Source organism: Tamandua tetradactyla, chromosome 6 (genome assembly GCF_023851605.1).
Source record: "Tamandua tetradactyla isolate mTamTet1 chromosome 6, mTamTet1.pri, whole genome shotgun sequence".
Classification (NCBI taxonomy): Eukaryota; Metazoa; Chordata; class Mammalia; order Pilosa; family Myrmecophagidae; genus Tamandua; species Tamandua tetradactyla.
The window spans coordinates 5,021,074-5,038,680 of NC_135332.1; the positions used below are offsets into that span (position 1 = coordinate 5,021,074).

General features: G+C 41.7%; 1 protein-coding gene across 6 annotated transcripts; it reads left to right on the forward strand.

The window, feature by feature from the left end:
* The first annotated feature begins 2,382 nt into the window (after positions 1–2,382).
* Positions 2,383–16,193, forward strand: LOC143687007 (intercellular adhesion molecule 1-like). Of its 6 annotated transcripts, XM_077163566.1 has the most exons (9): positions 2,389–2,510; positions 9,172–9,257; positions 9,374–9,448; positions 10,758–11,024; positions 11,905–12,225; positions 12,466–12,744; positions 13,301–13,570; positions 14,460–14,702; positions 14,928–16,193. In XM_077163566.1, the coding sequence occupies exons 3-9, from the start codon at positions 9,394–9,396 to the stop codon at positions 15,134–15,136; spliced, it is 1,644 nt and encodes a 547-aa protein (XP_077019681.1). In that variant the 5' UTR covers positions 2,389–2,510; positions 9,172–9,257; positions 9,374–9,393; the 3' UTR covers positions 15,137–16,193. The 6 variants fall into 6 exon arrangements, with proteins under 6 accessions (XP_077019678.1, XP_077019681.1, XP_077019679.1 ...); XM_077163563.1 differs by lacking the exon at positions 9,172–9,257 and having other exon boundaries at positions 2,383–2,510; XM_077163564.1 differs by lacking the exon at positions 9,172–9,257 and having other exon boundaries at positions 2,413–2,854.
* The last annotated feature ends 1,414 nt before the right edge of the window (positions 16,194–17,607 follow it).

The following is a 17,607-nucleotide window of genomic DNA, read 5'->3' on the forward strand; positions in this document are numbered from 1 at the left end:
GGGTCAGGAAAGTAGCAGATTTAGGGAACCCAGAAACCAAGCAAGCAAAGCAGTCGAAGGAGAAATGCTTCAGCAGAGGACAATTTTCTAGCTTGTTTCTATAACCAGTCCCACAACCATGACTATGTGGGGCCACAGCAATTATCCATTTGAAGGAACAACTTCTCCACTTCCTAGGAAAGTACATTTCACATAAAGAAATGGGGTCAGCTGGAGCAGGTCCATTTGCCAAAATTCAATTCATTAAATGACAAATTTATAAAAGTACCAGAACTATGTTTTGGCATGGGCAGACTCTGGAAATTGAACCCAGTCTCTGGTAGAACAGGTGAGAATTCTGCCACTGAGCCACAGTTGCACCGCCCAAAATTACCAGAACTTTTTAAAAATTATTTTTACATGATACAGCTGTTACTATTATTTTAACAGCCTTAAATATGTCAAAAGTTAAGTTTTGAATTGAAGAAATGAAAATTAAAACAGACACAAGTCTCATCATCATGAATTTACATTCTAGAGAGAAAGTAACCAACAGATGAACAAATAAATAGAGTGGTGTGCTAGTAAATGCAGAGGAAAGGAAGGAAAGGAGGGAGTGAGGGAGGAAGAAGGAAGGAAGGAAGGAGGGAAGGAAGGGAAGGCAGGAAGGCAGGAAGGCAGGAAGGCAGGCAGGCAGGAAGGAAGGAAGGAAGGAAGGAAGGAAGGAAGGGAGGGAGGGAGGGACAAAATTTCAATGGTGTAAATATTTCAGGCTGCCAACCTGACATCACTGAATGCAGAGTTGGGAAAAGAGGGACTAGGTCAATGAGGTAGTCCAAACACCACTGGATATTTAACTTAATATTAGACAGTGATAAGGGCTACAAAGAAAAATAAAGCTAGGCAGTTTTAAGGAGAGTAGTCAGGAAAGGCCTGAGATTGTAAAAGGAAAAACAGACTACCATTATTAAACATCTACTTGATGATAAAAACAATGTCGGCACTTTCACCTAGAAAACTAAATATTGCCATTCCTATAGGAAACAGACGCTGTCATTTTCCCCACAGTTCACACAGTTAGTATGAGGTTGAAGAGGGATTCAGACAGGCTTGTCAGGCTCTAAATCTTCTTCTCTGAGTTTCTCCCTACAAGCTGACAGTATGGAAAGAGATGAGGCAGCAGAATAATTAGGGTGTAGAAAGGCAGCTTCCCAGGCAGCCTAAGAGATAGCCCAGGGATAAGCAAACACTTGGTCACTATTTAAAAAGAACGATGTGGGTAGATGAAAAACTCTTGCAGGACAAGAGATGGTTCTCAAAACTAACCTAGACATCAAAGTTGCCAGTTACATTAATAGTTACCCTGAGACCACCCTTATACAGAAACTAGTGAGAGGTCTCTAAGTCTTTTTCCTCATTCATTAAATGATGAGGAAATGAAATAAATCTATTACTTAATCTCATATTAAATGAGATAGTGGCTGCGCATCATTATCCTCCAGGGAAAAACACACAAACCACACTCCCAAATCTTCAAATTCACTTCTACAAGAAGCTAAGACCACGGCTCCATGGTCCAGCCAAGGACTGAGGGAAAATCAAAGGCACAGGTAGGATGCCGGATGGATGAGAAGGGCCCACTGTGGGCTGAGGGAAAATATTCTGAGAAATGACCCTCAAGAGGCAATTTTCTGAAGATGTTTGACAAAGGAAGTGAGGAAATGGGTTCTGGGGTGTAGTGATGCAACGGAAGATATTTTACTCGCTGGACACTCCCATTTTAATGGCTTGAGGTGGACCAGGGAACTTTTGGAAGCAAGCGAAGATGGGGAAAATGCTAGCTCGCTTAAAGGGGTTTATTTGCACATGGAAGGCAAAAAGGTCTTTTCGAATCTGGGCAAAGCGCCCCTGCTAAGACAACTCCTAATCCGCGCAGAAGATGTGCACAATCTGGCGATGGTTTCGAGCGAGCTAGGGAACATGACCTAAACCTGCGCAAGCTTCGTAGCGCAAGGCGGGAATGTGAGTGCGCACGCAGCCCACTCCCGCGCGGAACTTGTCACGCGCTAGAGCCGCACCATGAGACAAACAGGCAAAGGGGAGGACAACTTCGTTTTTCTTTAGAAAACTATTACTTATTGCAACCAACTTTTCATTTTGATCTACATTTCAATTATTTTTGTAATTATTCTCTTAGGTCAAAAATGATTTTCTCTACCGAGCCAGATCTAGGCTCCCTCCTGTCATCTTCTGTGATCACCCCTTCTGACGTTTGAGCTTCCTGCGGGGCTCACTCGTCTCCTCCAACCCTGCTCAAGTCCATGGTGAACGTCACGAGTTTCTAGGCAGATTAGGAAAATCGTCCCGCCGGGAACGGCCTCGCACGCACATCCCGGAGGTGTGAGACCAACGGTCTGCGTGCTCGAGGCGGGAGCTGGCGAGCGGCGGCGAGGCGACCGAGCCACCCGAGGAGGAGCTGGCGCAGCGAGCAAACCCGCGAGCGCGGGGGGTGTGCGAACGGCCGCAACTCAGTGAGGGTTTAGGTTTTATTTTGTTTGCTGGGGTTCGTGCCGGGTTTCTCCTCCCGGGTTTTCAGTCAGATCTCGGGAAGTCTGACCTCATGGCGCGCTTCGTCTCCTCACCCTTCGGTGGGGCGAGAAACCCCGAGAAGTACGGCTGAAAGTATTTTGCCACGCATGTTTTAATGTTTTAAGTGCCGTCCACCTTTTAGAAGTCTTCCTGGCCTGTCGGGCAGAGACGCGAGAGGACCTCTCGCAGTTTGGCGGGGAACTCCGTGTGGCAGCGCTGGCGTTACGCTCTGTGTCGAAACGGTGGGCCGGGTCCCTTACACACAGCAGGTGGACAACCAATACTTGTAAATAATTTATCCAGCTCCTTCATTCATTCGTAGTTGTGGAACCCTGGTTCTAGGCGCTTGGGACCCATCAGTGAATAAAACAAAGGCCCCTTTGTTTTTCCAGTCCAGAAAAGGGAGACAGACGACAATAACAGGCGTAAATGATGGTGTTCTAGAAGGAGGTGCGGGCTACGGGGAACGGAAACAGAACAGAGGAAGGATGTGCCGTAGTAGGGGTGGGGAGAAGAGAAAAACTAACTGAACTGGGTAAAGGGGTGTTCCGGGGTGCTGGAAGCAAATTCCAGGCACAGGCAAGAGACAGTGGAAAAGGTGGACTATATAAGAAACTGCAAGAAACGCGTGAATATAAATGATTGGTGATAATCCCAAACTTGAATATTAAGTCCGGGGCATACTACTGCCAAAGCAACTGCCGAAGCAGATCAGTGGTTGCTGCCCTTCCCTCCCTCTCCTCCCAGTCCCCCAGTGGCTAGTGAACAGGTTTAGAGTTTTAGACAGTATGAACATTTAAAAGGAATTTCAAAAGATTAAAAAAATAGTTTCCCCTTAGGGATGACTCTTTCTTCTTAACAAAGTGAGTATAAACTTCTGTCTTTCATTACCTGATCATAATGTGCCCCATGAAAACAAGGATGAAATACTAGAGCTGTAGGGATGTGGAGCAGAGGGGCACATGAAACAACACACAAGTATGTCAGCATATGAGTCTGAAAATTAAAAGAAACTCCCCCGTGAATGTTTTCTTATGCGTATTTGTGTGGCATAGACATAAACTGTTTTCCTTGTAGAAACCACAAGGGAAAACCAACAAACTTGGCTTCTAGCCATCATCAAAGATGGGAAATCTATTTTTAACTAAGACACTAAGAGCAGAAGATAGTCTCAGTTAAAGTCTCAGTCAAACTTTGCAGAGAAAGGTAGCATCAGCAAGCTGAGGAGAGAATAAATAAATACAAAGAGCTTTTCGATTAATCTATTTGGGAATTGTTTGGACACGGTGCCGCCGCCCCCCCCCCCCCCCAATCAATGCACAGATCATCTGGATTCTAAAAATGTAGAGAATATTGCCTTTTAGTCAGAATGTCTGGATTTAAATCCTGGTTTCACCTCTTATTAGCTGTGTGAATTAGGGTAAATTAATTTATCTCTCAGCCTCTACCTCTTCATCTGCAAAAATGGGGATAATCATAGGGATGATGTGAGATAACATCTGCTCAGTGCTTGGTACATAGTATATATTTACCAAATGTTAGAAGTTACTAAGCAGATGTAATTGATGTAAATGGCATATAAGCCAGTAGAAAGTGCTTAGCCCTGGAATAGGTGTTAATGAAGAGAGCCCTTTACCTCAAGGAATTAAAAAATTAATTGGGATTATACAATGCACAAGTTAATGTGACTGATATTTTAAAAAGTACACATCTAAATGAATGTTATGCATGTCCTTTAAGCAATAGGAAGGCCATTTTCCTCTGCTTGTCCTTTGACACCTCCTAATAATAGTATTAGATATAAACAATTGACATTTTCTAAAACTAGTATAAGGTATGAAAAATATTTAGAACACTGGTATTTTTATTGGTATAATATACACTTTAAGTAAAACCCCTATATTTACTATGCAAACACAGCCTCTAGCTCCTTTTCCAACCAGATCAAGACCCCTGAGTATCTTTTAATAGAAATTCTGACTTTGTGCCTTTATCGAACTTCATGCCTTTATCCTGGACTACTGCAGTAGCTTTCTGACAGATCTCATGGCCATTAATCTTCCTCTTTCTTTTTCCCATACATTCTCAGTGTTATCATGAAAAAAATATAGCTGATTATCTCCCCACCCCACCCCTGCTTTGAAATCCTGTTAATTTCTGCTTGCCTACCCAGTTGCATACTTGCTTCTCTAACTTCATCTTCCCCAACTCTTGTCTATGTCAACTGCCCTTTACCCATATTGAACTTCTTAAATTTTCTTAAAGAAGCCTGCCCCTGACCCCTCTCCATATAATCTCATCCCTCAATAAACTTTCATTCAAAATAGAAAACCCATTTCAAATGGGACCACTCTGAGAAAACTTTGCCAACTCCTTCAGAGAGAATTAGACAATGCAAACAATGAACCGTAATGTAAACTATGGACTATAGCCGAACTTAGCTCTAAATGATCAAAATCTCTTGCCACTGTGCTCCCTGACCAATTTTTTTTTATCATTATCAGCAGTAATAGAATCATACTTACCAACATTTATTGAAGTCTTATGTGCTAGGAATTGGACTAAACATTTATGTGAATTAACACATTTAATCCTCACTCTGTACATCCCCACCCCACTTGCTATAATAACATTTGGTATTGTTATTTTTATTTATATTTGTCTTTCCCACTAGACTTCCAGGAATTTGTGTCATAGGATAAATCTCAGTATCTTCAACAGCTTAAGAACCTGGCACATAGTAGGTGCTCAATAATTGTTTGCTGAAAGAATTAATGAATGTGACCTGTCCCACTCAGAACATTTATACTTTTTCCAACAGAGCTGTTATTACTTCAGACTCTTGATTTGAAATTTCCTTCAGATTCTGGAGTTCTTTATTTAGAATACCTTCAGTAATAGCAAATCTTCCCTGGAAAGAGATTTTGATCATTTAGAGCTAAGTTTGGCTATAGTCCATAGTTCACATTACGGTTCATTGTTTGTATTGTCTGATTTTTTGTGTGTGTAATTTAAAAGTCAATTCTAAATCACTCCCCCAAAATGTTTTGAACAATGGTGTCATCACTGCAGTACGCTTATAGTCTCACAAAGTGATTATTTTGAATGGTAACATTCACTTGGGAGTATGAATTTTGATATGCCTGTTTTCTTATGCATAGATAAAAAGAAGCAAAAAAATCCTTTCAGACCTATACCTGTACTATATGCAAGTTGACCTGTACAAAACCCAGTGTATGACCACAACATAGTGAATGTGATTAATTGCACTGAATGGTATGCTTGGGAGTTGCTGAGATGGAAAAGTCCATGTTGTAGATATGTTCCCACAGTAAAAAAAAGTAAAAAGAAAGAGCAACTAAAGAGACAAGGATAATTAAAGGCAATACATGATCCTGGGTAGGATCTAACAAGAGAACAGAGAAGGCTCAAAAGGACATTATTGGGGTATGAAAAATTGAAATATAGACTGTAAGCTTTATATCAATGTTAAATTTCTTGAACTTTATAACTGCATTAAGGTGGGGGGATACATAAGTGAATATTCTAGTTCTTAGGAAATATACATGGCAGTATTAAGTGTTCAAGGATCATGATGTATACAACCTAGACGCAAGTACTCAGAAAATGAGTTAATAGGTAGACAGACAGATAGCTAGACAGATTGTTAGACTGATAGATAAGATAGAATGATAAAGCAAAGCTGGTAAAATGTGAAAATTGGTGGATTTGGGGATATAGGGGTATGTTGAAGTTCTCTGTATGGGGTTTGTATTATTTTCATAAGCGTGCTATGAGTTTGAAAATATTTCGGAAGAACAAGTAAAAAAACAAAAACAAAAAACAAAACCAAAATTCAATTAAAAATCGTAAGTTATTCATTTATAGAACACCCATGATATACTAGGTTCTATGCTAAGTGCTGGAGATATAAGATGAATAAATTATAGTTTCTTCAAGGAATTCCTAATACAGTGTATAGTGATGATTGTATCATTAAAGTAATTCACTAAAATAAATTACATTTTAATATATGCAGCTTTCAAAATCATGTTTGGCTTAAAGTGAAGTGTGGATAATGCATAATAAGTGAGGGATTTTGAAGTGGAACAGAATCAAGAAAGCTTTCTTAGCAGAAATAGCTTGAATGTTGTTTTTTTTTTCAACTTCAGAGGTGTTTTAGTATTCTAGGCTGTTCAAGGCAAATACCGTGGGTTGAGTTTTAAAAAATAGGAATTTATTTGCTCACAATTGAGGCTGGGAAAATGTCCAAATCAAGGTTTCATCAAGGAGATACTTTCTTCTCCAAGATTGACTGCTAGCAATTCTTGGCTCCTCTGCCATTTGGCAAGGCACATGGTAGTGTCTGCTAATTGCTCCCTTCTCTCCCAGGTTTGAATGGATTTGTTTTTTAAAAATTTATTTATTAATTAAAAAAATTAAGAACAAACAAAAACATTAACGTATCATTCCGTTCTACATATATAATCAGTAATTCTCAATATCATCACATAGTTGCATATTCATCATTTCTTAGAACATTTGCATCAATTCAGAAAAAGAAATAAAACGATAACAGAAAAAAAAGATTATATATACCATACTCCTTACCCCTCACTTTCATTTATCACTAGCATTTCGAACTAAATTTATTTTAACATTTGTTCCCCCTGTTCCTTATTTTTATTCCATATGTGCTACTCATCTGTTGACATGGTAGATAAAAGGAGCATCAGACACAAGGTTTTCACAATCACACAGTCACATTGTGAAAGCTATATCATTATTCAGTCATCATCAAGAAACATGGCTACTGGAACACAGCTCTACATTTTCAGGCAGTTCCCTCTAGCCTCTCCCTTACATCTTGAATAACAAGGTGATATCTACTTAATGCGTAAGAGTAACCTCCAGTATAACCTCTCGACTCTGTTTGGAATCTGTCAGCCATTGACAGTTAGTCTCATTTCACTCTTCCCCCTTTTGGTCAAGAAGGTTCTCTCAATCCCTTGATGTTAATTTTCAGCTCATTCTAGGGTTTTTCTCTATCGCTTGAGGCTGAGTCTCAGCTCATTCCAGGATTTCTGTCCCACGTTGCCAGGAAGGTCCACACCCTTGGGAGTCATGTTCCACATAGACAGGGGGAGGGCAGTGAGTTTGCTTGTTGTGTTGGCTGGAGAGAGAGGCCACATCTGAGCAACAAAGAGGTTCTCTTGGGGGTGACTCTTAGGCCTAAATTTTAAGTAGACTTGACCTATCCTTTGTAGGGTTAAGTTTCATATGAACAAACCCCAAGACTAGAGGCCCAGCCTATAGCTTTGGTTGTCCACACTGCTTGTGAGAATATCAAGAATTCAACTTGGGGAAGTTGAATTTCTCCCCGTTCTCACCATTCCCCAAAGGGGACTTTGCGAATACTTTTCCACTCACTGATCAAATCACTCTGGGTGAATGGGGTTTTAAAAGAAAAAAAATGATGTGGATTGGTGAAGAAAAGAAAAGTGGATACTTAAGACTCAACTCAGCCAAAAGTAGTAATCTAAAAGTTGCTTGGTGACCATGGAATCAGATCAGAAGAGGAGGAATTGTCTTGAAGGATATTTTATAAAGGTCATTGTTTTAGTTTGCTAATGCTGCTGGAATACAATATACCAGAAATGGCTTTATAAAGGGGACTTATTAAGTTCAAGTTTACAGTTCTAAGGCCTTAAAAATGTTCAAACTAAGGCATCTAGAGAAAGATACCTTGACTCCAAGGAAAAGCTGATGTCTGTCATATGGGAAGGCATGTGGCTGGCATCTGCTGGCTCTTGTTCCTAGTTCAGTTGCTTCCAGCTTCTGATTCCAGTGGCTTCCTCTCTACACATCTGTGGGCCTTCACTTAGCTTCTTCAGGGCAAAACCCTGGGTTCTGCTTGATTAGCATTTCATGGGAAGTCACATCATGATGTCTGCTGGACTCTGTATCGCCACACACGTCTGTGTCTAGGCATCTGCTCTCTGTTGGCTCGCCAAGCATCTCCAAATGCCCACATCTGTGTTGCTTATGAAGCAACTATGCTTTTCCAAGATGTCTCCCTTTTTAAAGGACTCCAATAAATTAATCAAGACCCACCTTGAATAGATGGAGTCACATCTCCATCTAATCAAAAGGTCCACCCACAACTAGGTGTGTTAGATCTCCATGGAAGTGATCTAATCGAAGGATTCCACGGTAAACAATAGGTCTGGTCCCACAAAATTGAATCAAGATGGAAAGAACATGGCTTTTCTGGGGGTACATAACAGCTTCAAGCAAGCACAGTCAAGAAGAGAGAGGTCTGATGAAACACTACTCACTTACATCAGAGAACAGGACTCTAGTGATCGTGTTCTCTAGATTCAGGGTCACTTTTCCCTGGACAGTACCAGATAAACGCTTCTAAATTTCATCTCTGAACTTTTATTCATGTTTCCATGTTAACACCCTTCTTCTGTTGACTCAGTCTAATAGGAGGAAACATAAACAGATGAGGGCAGAACAAGTCTATACAGGAATCTTTCTTAATCGTATATCCTCATTCTTTCTAATATTTTCCCTGTGCTTTTTTTTTGCTGTGCTCAGAAAACCAAACTGAAATAAATAGATGCGAGAAGTTTCTTTAGTACATCCACCCTGCTGATGTTCTTGCTGCAGTTTCTTCATACATAGTAAGGTTTCAGGAAAGGGATTAACTTTTAATATTGAAGAAATAATTTTCTATCCCCCCTCCCTCCCCCACTTTTTTGGTCATTTTCTCCAGCATTGCTCTCTCCTTTCTTTCCAGCTTTGAGCCTTCTGATAAGGATGGAAGTGCTTCTGTTTGGTGCCTGGGCCCTGCTGGCCTTGATCCCTTGCCCAGGTGAGACTGTTTGGAAAAGTTTCTTCACCCAGTATGTGCTGGGACTCAGGTGACTGGTCAGTGAAGAGAGGAATGAAAAGTTCTGAGTGAGGCAACACTTCTGTATTCATTCATCTGGACCCTGAGGATAGATTACTTTTTTTTGGATCACTAGGACAAAGAATCCTTAGGCTTTTCTGGCTTGTAATTGAGATAACCCAAACAAAGGGATGAGATAGTAGACTATCAGACAGAACACTCCCTAGGAAGTATTCCTTCTCTGGTTCCCTGCTGCCCAAGGACTGTCTTGTCTTTCTCCTCTCAAGTTCATTTTTACTTCTTTATTGCTACCCTTTGTGTCATGATGAGCAGTAGTCTGATAGGACAGAGCCTATAGCTCAGTTGTGAGGAGTGGGTTCTCCAGATGGCAGGAAAGCAACAAGAGACTTAGTGGGCAACATTGCTGCAAGACTTGTATATTCCCAGAGGGACTGGTATATGGGTGATGAAGTGGAGAGAGAGCATGGAGCAGCTAAAGAGGTTCTGTAGTGAAGGCTTCAGGAGAATTTTCCCCTCACTAAATCAGGCATTTAAATTTTATCTGCTGGCTCTCTCACTGAACCTGAGAGGAACTCCTTAACACAATAAACTCTTAAACAGCCAAAAACATTTGTTGCCCTAGCCTCGAAGCAAAATGGAAATCTCACTTTGAGAAAAAGAGGGGGAAAGTTTCACGGGAAATGAGTTACTCAGGGAGTCACTTTAGGGCAATATCTCTAAAAATTTGATGTTCAAAAGGTTCATCAAGAGGGCTTGTTTTGTTCACTTGTATGTTTCCATGTCCTACCTTCAGAAATTCTTAATCATTCAGTCTGAAGTAGATCTACATTCTTCAGTATTACAGGCATTCTAGTGATTCTGGTGAGGGAAATCCTTACATCATACATTTAGAGAATAATTGCTTTGAAGTATAAGTAACAAAACTTTTCTGCTCAGGGGTCTACTTACCCTACGAGGGCCCTCATCAGTCAATCTTGGTGAGTTTCCAAGAATTCTTGAAGTTCAGGAAGAAAACGGCCTTCTGGGCACCTTGTTTAGTGACTCTATAGTTTTCATAGTGACACTAACAGAGAAATTAAGATCCCCAAAATGGAGATGTTTTGAGGGAATGGGGTAGCAAAACAAGGACTCTAACTTGTTATTTAAAGTCTTTTTCTTGTCTAATACCTTTTCTCCCTACTCTCTGTCCTAGAGATAGAATAAGCTTTCTATATCATTAGGATCTTCAGGTTCTCATGAGAGTCTTTGAAAATGCTGTTCATCACTTCAGGGGCCACAGAAGAACTATTTGAAGTTTCAGTTTGGCCTGATCAGGCCCTGGTGGAGTTTGGACAGTCCCTAATAGTCAACTGCAGCACCACTTGTCCAGACCCAGGACCCAGTGGAATTGAGACCTTCTTAAAGAAAACCCAAGTGGACAAAGGGCCTCAGTGGAAGGAATTTCTTCTGGAGGATATCACTGAGAATTCCATTCTGCAGTGCTTCTTCTCTTGCTCAGGGATCCAAAAGGACAAGAGTCTTGGCATCACTATGTATCGTAAGTGGGGCTGAAGGCTGGGGAGGAAAGGAAGGGTAGGAAAATATGAATATACCTTGTTTCAGGAAGAATTAGGGGTTTCTTTTAGGAAGATAATTAGAGCCCTTAATGAAATTTTTCTTCAGATTGTAGGAATTCTAGTGCCAATTACTTGTACTTCTGTTTGGTATAGGTATTCTTTAGGGTTTTAAATTAGGAGCAGACCATAGAGGGAATCCAGATATCTGTTCTTGAAGATATGTCCAAATATAGGCAGTGTATGATAATAACACTAACTTGTAAATGATCAAAAACAGTATATAAAATTAGTACTGAGTTATTTTCTACAAGTTCTTCAAATAGGTTGGGATTGGAGAAAAGGAGAGTCTTTATGGGCTGGGATAGAGAAGTCTCCATGAAAAAGGAGATTCTTGAACTTTGAATAGTTAGGATTTGGATTGTTGGAGATGGGTGAGGAAGGTCTTTCAGGTGTGCAAATAGCACTGGAAAACATATGGTCATGAGAAGGAATGTGATTCTCTGTAGGGTAAGAACGTGGTTCAATAGAATGTAGTTTTTACATGAAGTTAAAGAGTCCCTCAGAAGCTTCTCATGCCACTGAAGTACCTCTGGTAAATGATAAGCTCTTCAAAATGGCAGCAGCAGTCAAAGCAAGTCATATTTCTTCAACACTCATATTTCTTGGCTTTTTATGGGCAGAAAGAAAAACCAGAAGGCCTACTCGTCTCACCCAGGGCAGGTTTGCAAAAAGCTGACACTGTGGTTCAGATGATTAAAGGGTGGCAGTCACCTTCTATCACAAGCTGCCTGTCTATATGCCCTTTCTTCCTGGAAAGGTGGGCAGTCCTGTCTTATCAAGCCCTGCCTTTTTGTCTTAAAGAGCCGCCAGAGGAGGTGACCCTAGAGCTACAGCCTGCCTGGGTGGCCGTGGATGAAGCCGTCACAGTGAAGTGCCATGTGGCCAGTGTAGCACCTCTGGAGAACCTCACCCTTATACTTCTCCAGGGTAACCAAGAACTGCATAGAAAGAACTTTGTGAGCTTGGCTATGGCCTCCCAAGGAGCTGAGTTCACTATCAGTATCAGAGCCCAAAGAGAGGATGACAGGTGCAATTTCTCCTGCCATGCAAAACTGGACCTGAGTTCACAAGGTGGAGGGCTCTTTCAAAGTAGCTCAGCCATCAAGGTACTCCGGATCTTTGGTGAGTCAGAGCACTTGAAGATCATTTTCCTCATCCTACCATGGCCTTTGGGGCTCAGCTCCCACAGGGATTAGGAGAAGGGTGTGAGGGTACTTGATCTCTACTTGGGCTTTAGAGTCACGTGGGTGGGGAGAGACCTTTTAGTCTCCCACTCCCTTCTTACATTTTGGAGTTCTACAGTACATGACATAATTTGTCATTGCTTTTCTGCTTTCTTTTCTTTTTCTCATTACTTGACAGAGTTCTCTCAGAGTCCTCAGATCTGGGTCTCTCCACTTTTGGAGACTGGGATGGCAGAGACTGTGAGCTGTGAGGTGGCTAGAGTGTTTCCAGCCAAAGAGGTAATGTTTCACATATTCCTGGGAGACCAGGAACTGAACCCCTTCCTCTCTTGGGAGGGGGACACAGCTTGGGCCAATGCCACTGTTCGAGCCATGGAAACTGGTGATCAGGAGCTGTCCTGCCTTGTATCTCTGGGTCCAGTGGAACAGAAAACAAGAGAACCAGTGCATGTGTACAGTAAGTGATCTGCTTCTTCCCTTCCCCATGTGATTTCTCTGCCGCCGAAAACTTCCATATTCATAGCTTGTTGATCTGGCACAGATGTCCCTGCTAATCTTTGCTGAGTACAGTCTCAAGTAAACATTTGTCTTAATCTTTGTTTGATAAGTGCTGGCAGTTTGGGAACAGATATTGAGACAGTAGTTTTATTCAGACTTCATCCTCGGTTTCCTTAGGCAACCCTACTTACAGAGATATTGTGGATGCTCAAACCTGTACCCTAGGGATAGATAAGGAGGTGAGGGCGAAATGTGTAAGATGAAAAGACATCTAATCATCCTTGCAGGAGAGCTGTAGCCCAAAGTATATATACTGCATTTGTTGTAGGAAAAGCTATCAAGAGCCCAAACAACCTCATTGTTATTTCCTTCTAGCTTTCACAGTATCAGTAGGGGTAGCAGAGTTTTTCCCTATTGTCCGCTTACCCAAGGAATACCACCAGCAGCAAAAGAACATAGTAAGTAGCTGCCAGTTTTGAGAAATATGTTTGCTATTCTTTTTCCTTTCCTTTCAGGCTTCCCTCCACCAATCCTGGAAGTAGAAGAATTATACCCCTTGGCAGGGACAGATGTAAATGTGACCTGTTCAGGGCATGTATTAACATCACCTAGCCCTACTCTTCGACTTCAGGGAGCCCCAGATCTCCCTGCCCCTGGGGAGCCTGCCTGGTTTTTACTTACTGTCAGGGAGGAAGATGATGGCCGAAATTTCTCCTGTGAGGCCTCTTTGGAGGTTCAGGGTCAGCAGTTGATCAAAACCACTGCTATCCAGCTCCATGTCTTTTGTGAGTAGAGGCTTGATCCTTCTTATCAAAATAAGGTTTATGGGCAGGCCATGGTGGCTCACTGGCAGAGTTCTTGCCTGCCATGCTGGAGACCCGGGTTCGTTTCCCAGTGCCCGCCCATGTCAAAAAAACAAAACAAAACAAGGTTTATTGGTCTCCCATTTCCAAAGCTTTTCTTGGTTGCAGCTTCATTATATTAGTAGTATTGCCATGTTTTTCTAAAAGTATTTTAAAAATCAAGAGAGAAAATAAAATTAAAAGTACCTCAGCTTACCTTACCCCCTAGAGAAGTTCATGGGAAGAAGGATAAGGGCAACTGGGAATAGAAAGTAGTTAAAGCCTTCAGACAGCATTAGTTGGTTACTGATGGCTGAGGACTACATAATAAGTGATAGTTGGAACTTATGCTGAGGAGAAAACTTTCTAAAAATTCCTATTTTGAAAAGTAAGATAATTTTCATCTCTGGGTTTATTCTTAACCCATTACACCATTCACTGAGAATCATAGAAGGGAACTGGGGTGGGCCATGGTGGCTCAGCAGGCAAGAACGCTTGCCTGCCATGCCCAAGGACCCGGGTTCAATTCCCGGTGCCTGCCCATGTAAAAAAAAAAAAAAGAAGAAGGGAACTGGGGCCTCAGGGTCACCATTGACAGAGCAGTGTTATCATTTAGTCTGAATCTATAAAACACTCTGTGCTGCATCTCAGACATGTCCATAGGGAAGGGCGGAAAGAAGAATTGGCTCAAAGCAGGGAACTGATAGTCTTCCCCTCAGGAAAGAAAGCTGCTGGGTAGAGGGGATATAGCATTGGGTCCAGGGAAGGAGAACTGAGCTGAGGGAACGTGGCACACTGAGTTCAGCTCCTTTAGAGACTCTTTTTCTTCCAGACAAGCCACGCTTAGAAGAATCTGGTTGCCCGAGCAACCAGACATGGGTGGAAGGGATGGAGCAGATGCTTGCCTGTGTCCCAAAGGGAAACCCAGCTCCAGCCTTGACGTGTACTTGGAATGGGGTAATCTTCAACCTTACAGTGCCACAGAAGGCAACCCAGAACCACACTGGAATCTACTCCTGCACGGCCATTAACCAACTGGGCTCTGTCAGCAAAGACATTGCTGTCATTGTTGAAGGTGACTGTTGTCCCCTACTGCCAATTTTAGGATGAAAATCTTGCTCCCCTACCGCTAATCTTAGGATGAAAATCTTCAGGGGGTTGGAATTGTTATCAAAGCATGGAGAGAAGAAAGATTTTAGTGGGCTAGGAAGGGTGAGACTGAGAAGAGGGCTTGGTGGACTGGGTTGGGTGATTCTCTTTCCCTTAAACTCCCAATTCTTTGTCTTCTGTGTTTGAGCAGGACTGGATGAAGGAATCAGCCCTACGATCTTTGTCATTATTATTATCACCCTTGGAGTGGGTATAATCATCATAGCTCTCTATCTGAACTATCATCCCTGCAAAATAGAGAAGAGGAAATTGCCCTGTAGGCAGAAAAAAAAGAACAAAGAGGAAGAAAGCCAGCTTGCTGGTCAACGAGCAGAAAAGTGCAACTCACATAATTGTTAAATAGAAACAGCTGTTTGATTGAATGAGCCTTCTACTGGGGTTTCCCAGGGAGGGAAGAGAAGATAGAGAAGAACAGAAGAGACAGAAAGTGAGGTTACATTACCCTTAGTAGAAAAGTGTTTCTGGCCTCCATGTCCCATGTATCCAATCCACCCACAAGTTTTTCTCAGTGTTTAACTAGTGAGAGGACCTCTTGCTCCTTGCTGTGTGCTCAGTAAGTCCACTCTTAGATTAAAAAAAGATCCTGCCCTTACCTCGTGATTCTGGTCCCAAACACGGTGGATTGCCCCCAGACACCAGACAACGATGGTAATGAAAACTATCTCAGAAATGCAACTCATGTCTCATGGTCCCCTGAGGACTAACTGGGAGCTAACTTCTTGATCCAGGGATAGGACTTGAAAGGGGATGAGCACCAAACTAATTCCTTTGCTTCCTCACCCAGGGTTCTGAAATGCCAGTTTCCAGAATTGAGCTTGATGACATCATTAAGGATTCCTGAATGTAGTTTTGGCAAAAGGGTCAATGGCTGGTTAGGCTTTAACTCAGTAACTATCCGTTGTGGGCCTTGGAGAAGTATAAAAATGATTAAAAATTCCATACTGGGTCAGATAAGCAGCGTACTTAACCTAGTCTTCTGTTCCTAAAGTGGAAAGTGGAGTTCTTCCATGAAATTGGCCTCATGGGTTAAGGCTCCAAACATCCTTGAATTCATCTTCATAATCCATTAGAGAGTAGTCATAGGTGAGTTCACATTTGACTTATGTTTTTATCTATACAGGTTCTAAGGGTAGAGTTTCAATGTTTTCTCTCCCTTTGCATAAAGAAATGCATATCTGTATGCAAACTATTTAATGTTTAAGAGGAATCCCTTTGTGACAATGTTCACCATATGATTTTATGATTCACTTCCTTCTCTGTTCTTTGGAAAGACTATATTCACCACTAGACAAGATACAAGAAATCATAAATCCAGAACTTTTCTTCCAAAACAGTCATATATGGGTCACTGAAATGTTGGATTTGTCAAAATAAAAGTGATTTTATGATATCTGAATATACTTCTCTGCTGAGTCATTGCTGAGAGCCAGACGGTTGCATTTTAGAACTTAGAAGGCAATTTCTAAGAAAAGAATACCAAGTCGGTAGTGTAAACAACTAGCCCAGGAGAGGTGATATGTTAGCTTTGGGCAGCAGCCTATTTGAGAATTTGGTGGCCCATGCTTACCTTCCCTCAGAACTACAATTCAGACTTCCAGATAGAAAGATGTTCATGGTTTCCAAACTGCACATACTACTAAAAGGAAGGCAACATCAGACATCAAGGGGGAAAAAAATCTCCCATTCTTGCCAGTACCTTCCCTGAGTCTGGGATTATGGATTAGATATGAAAATAGCCCATTGGTTTCAACAATTCAACACATACAAGGCTGTGGGGATAGGATGGTAAATAAGATTGTAGATTAAACATCCCTTCTGCAAGCATATAGTCTATTAGGAAAACTGGAGCAAGAGAACAGGAAATTATAACTGCATTAATCCCTATGACTGGGAAAGCATAGGTTGCTGGAAGAACAGCTAACTCGAGATCAAGGAAGGCTACCTGGAGGAAGCATATCTAAGATGAGATTGGAAATACCTTGTTTGATTTTGCAAAACAGCATTCCCCCAAACAACATTCTTGATCTCAATTTTTCCACTTCGTGTATAGTAGCCAATGCTGTCTTGTGAGTGTAATATAAATTAAGCTGCCTAAATTAAGTTAGGTAGCAGATTTGAGAGAAAAAAGAATATAGCAGCCTGATCCAGGAATATTGGCTGTTTTGGTGTCTGGCGATCATTTACTGCATATCTGCAAACCCCACTTTATGGCCCCATTTTACCTCATGAATCCAAAAGGGAGGAGGAAAACCTGTACTGCCTTTGCTTCTCCCTGCCACATGGTGTCACTGTTGACAGATTTTCCTGCACAGTCCATCAAACCATGTGGCTCTGCAAACCCCATTTCCCAGATAGCTGCTGCAGATCTTTGAGGAAAGATGATTAAATCTTGGGGTGTTACTGTTTGCTAAGGCTGCTGGAATGCAATATACCAGAAATTGATAGGTTACAAATTTCTAAGCCCATGAAAATGTCCAAATTAAGACATCAATAGGTAGATAACTTCCATGAGGAAAGGCTGCTGACATTTAGAGTTTGTCTGTCACAAGGCAAGGCACATGGTGATGTTTGCTGGTCCTTCTCTCCTGAATTCTGGTTTCAAATTTGCCCTCTCAGCTCCTGTGAGTCCTTGCTTCTCCTGGGGTGTTTTCTTTCTCAACTCTCTCCAAAATGTCTCCGCCTTTAAACTTCTCATAAAAGACTCCAGGAAGCGGATTAAGACCTGTCTTGAATGGGCTGGATCACATCACCATGGAAACAACCTAAGGAAAGGTCCCATCCACAATAGGTTTGCACTCAGGGATAAGATT

What these genes read in the sequence shown, in the direction of transcription:
- LOC143687007 (XM_077163563.1), top strand. Translation starts at nt 9,394, where the DNA reads ATGGAAGTGCTTCTGTTTGGTGCCTGGGCCCTGCTGGCCTTGATCCCT. An exon ending in AGAACCAGTGCATGTGTACA is followed by an intron (nt 12,745 to 13,300) that starts GTAAGTGATCTG and finishes CTTTCCTTTCAG; the next exon opens with GCTTCCCTCCACCAATCCTG. An exon ending in TATCCAGCTCCATGTCTTTT is followed by an intron (nt 13,571 to 14,459) that starts GTGAGTAGAGGC and finishes TTTTTCTTCCAG; the next exon opens with ACAAGCCACGCTTAGAAGAA.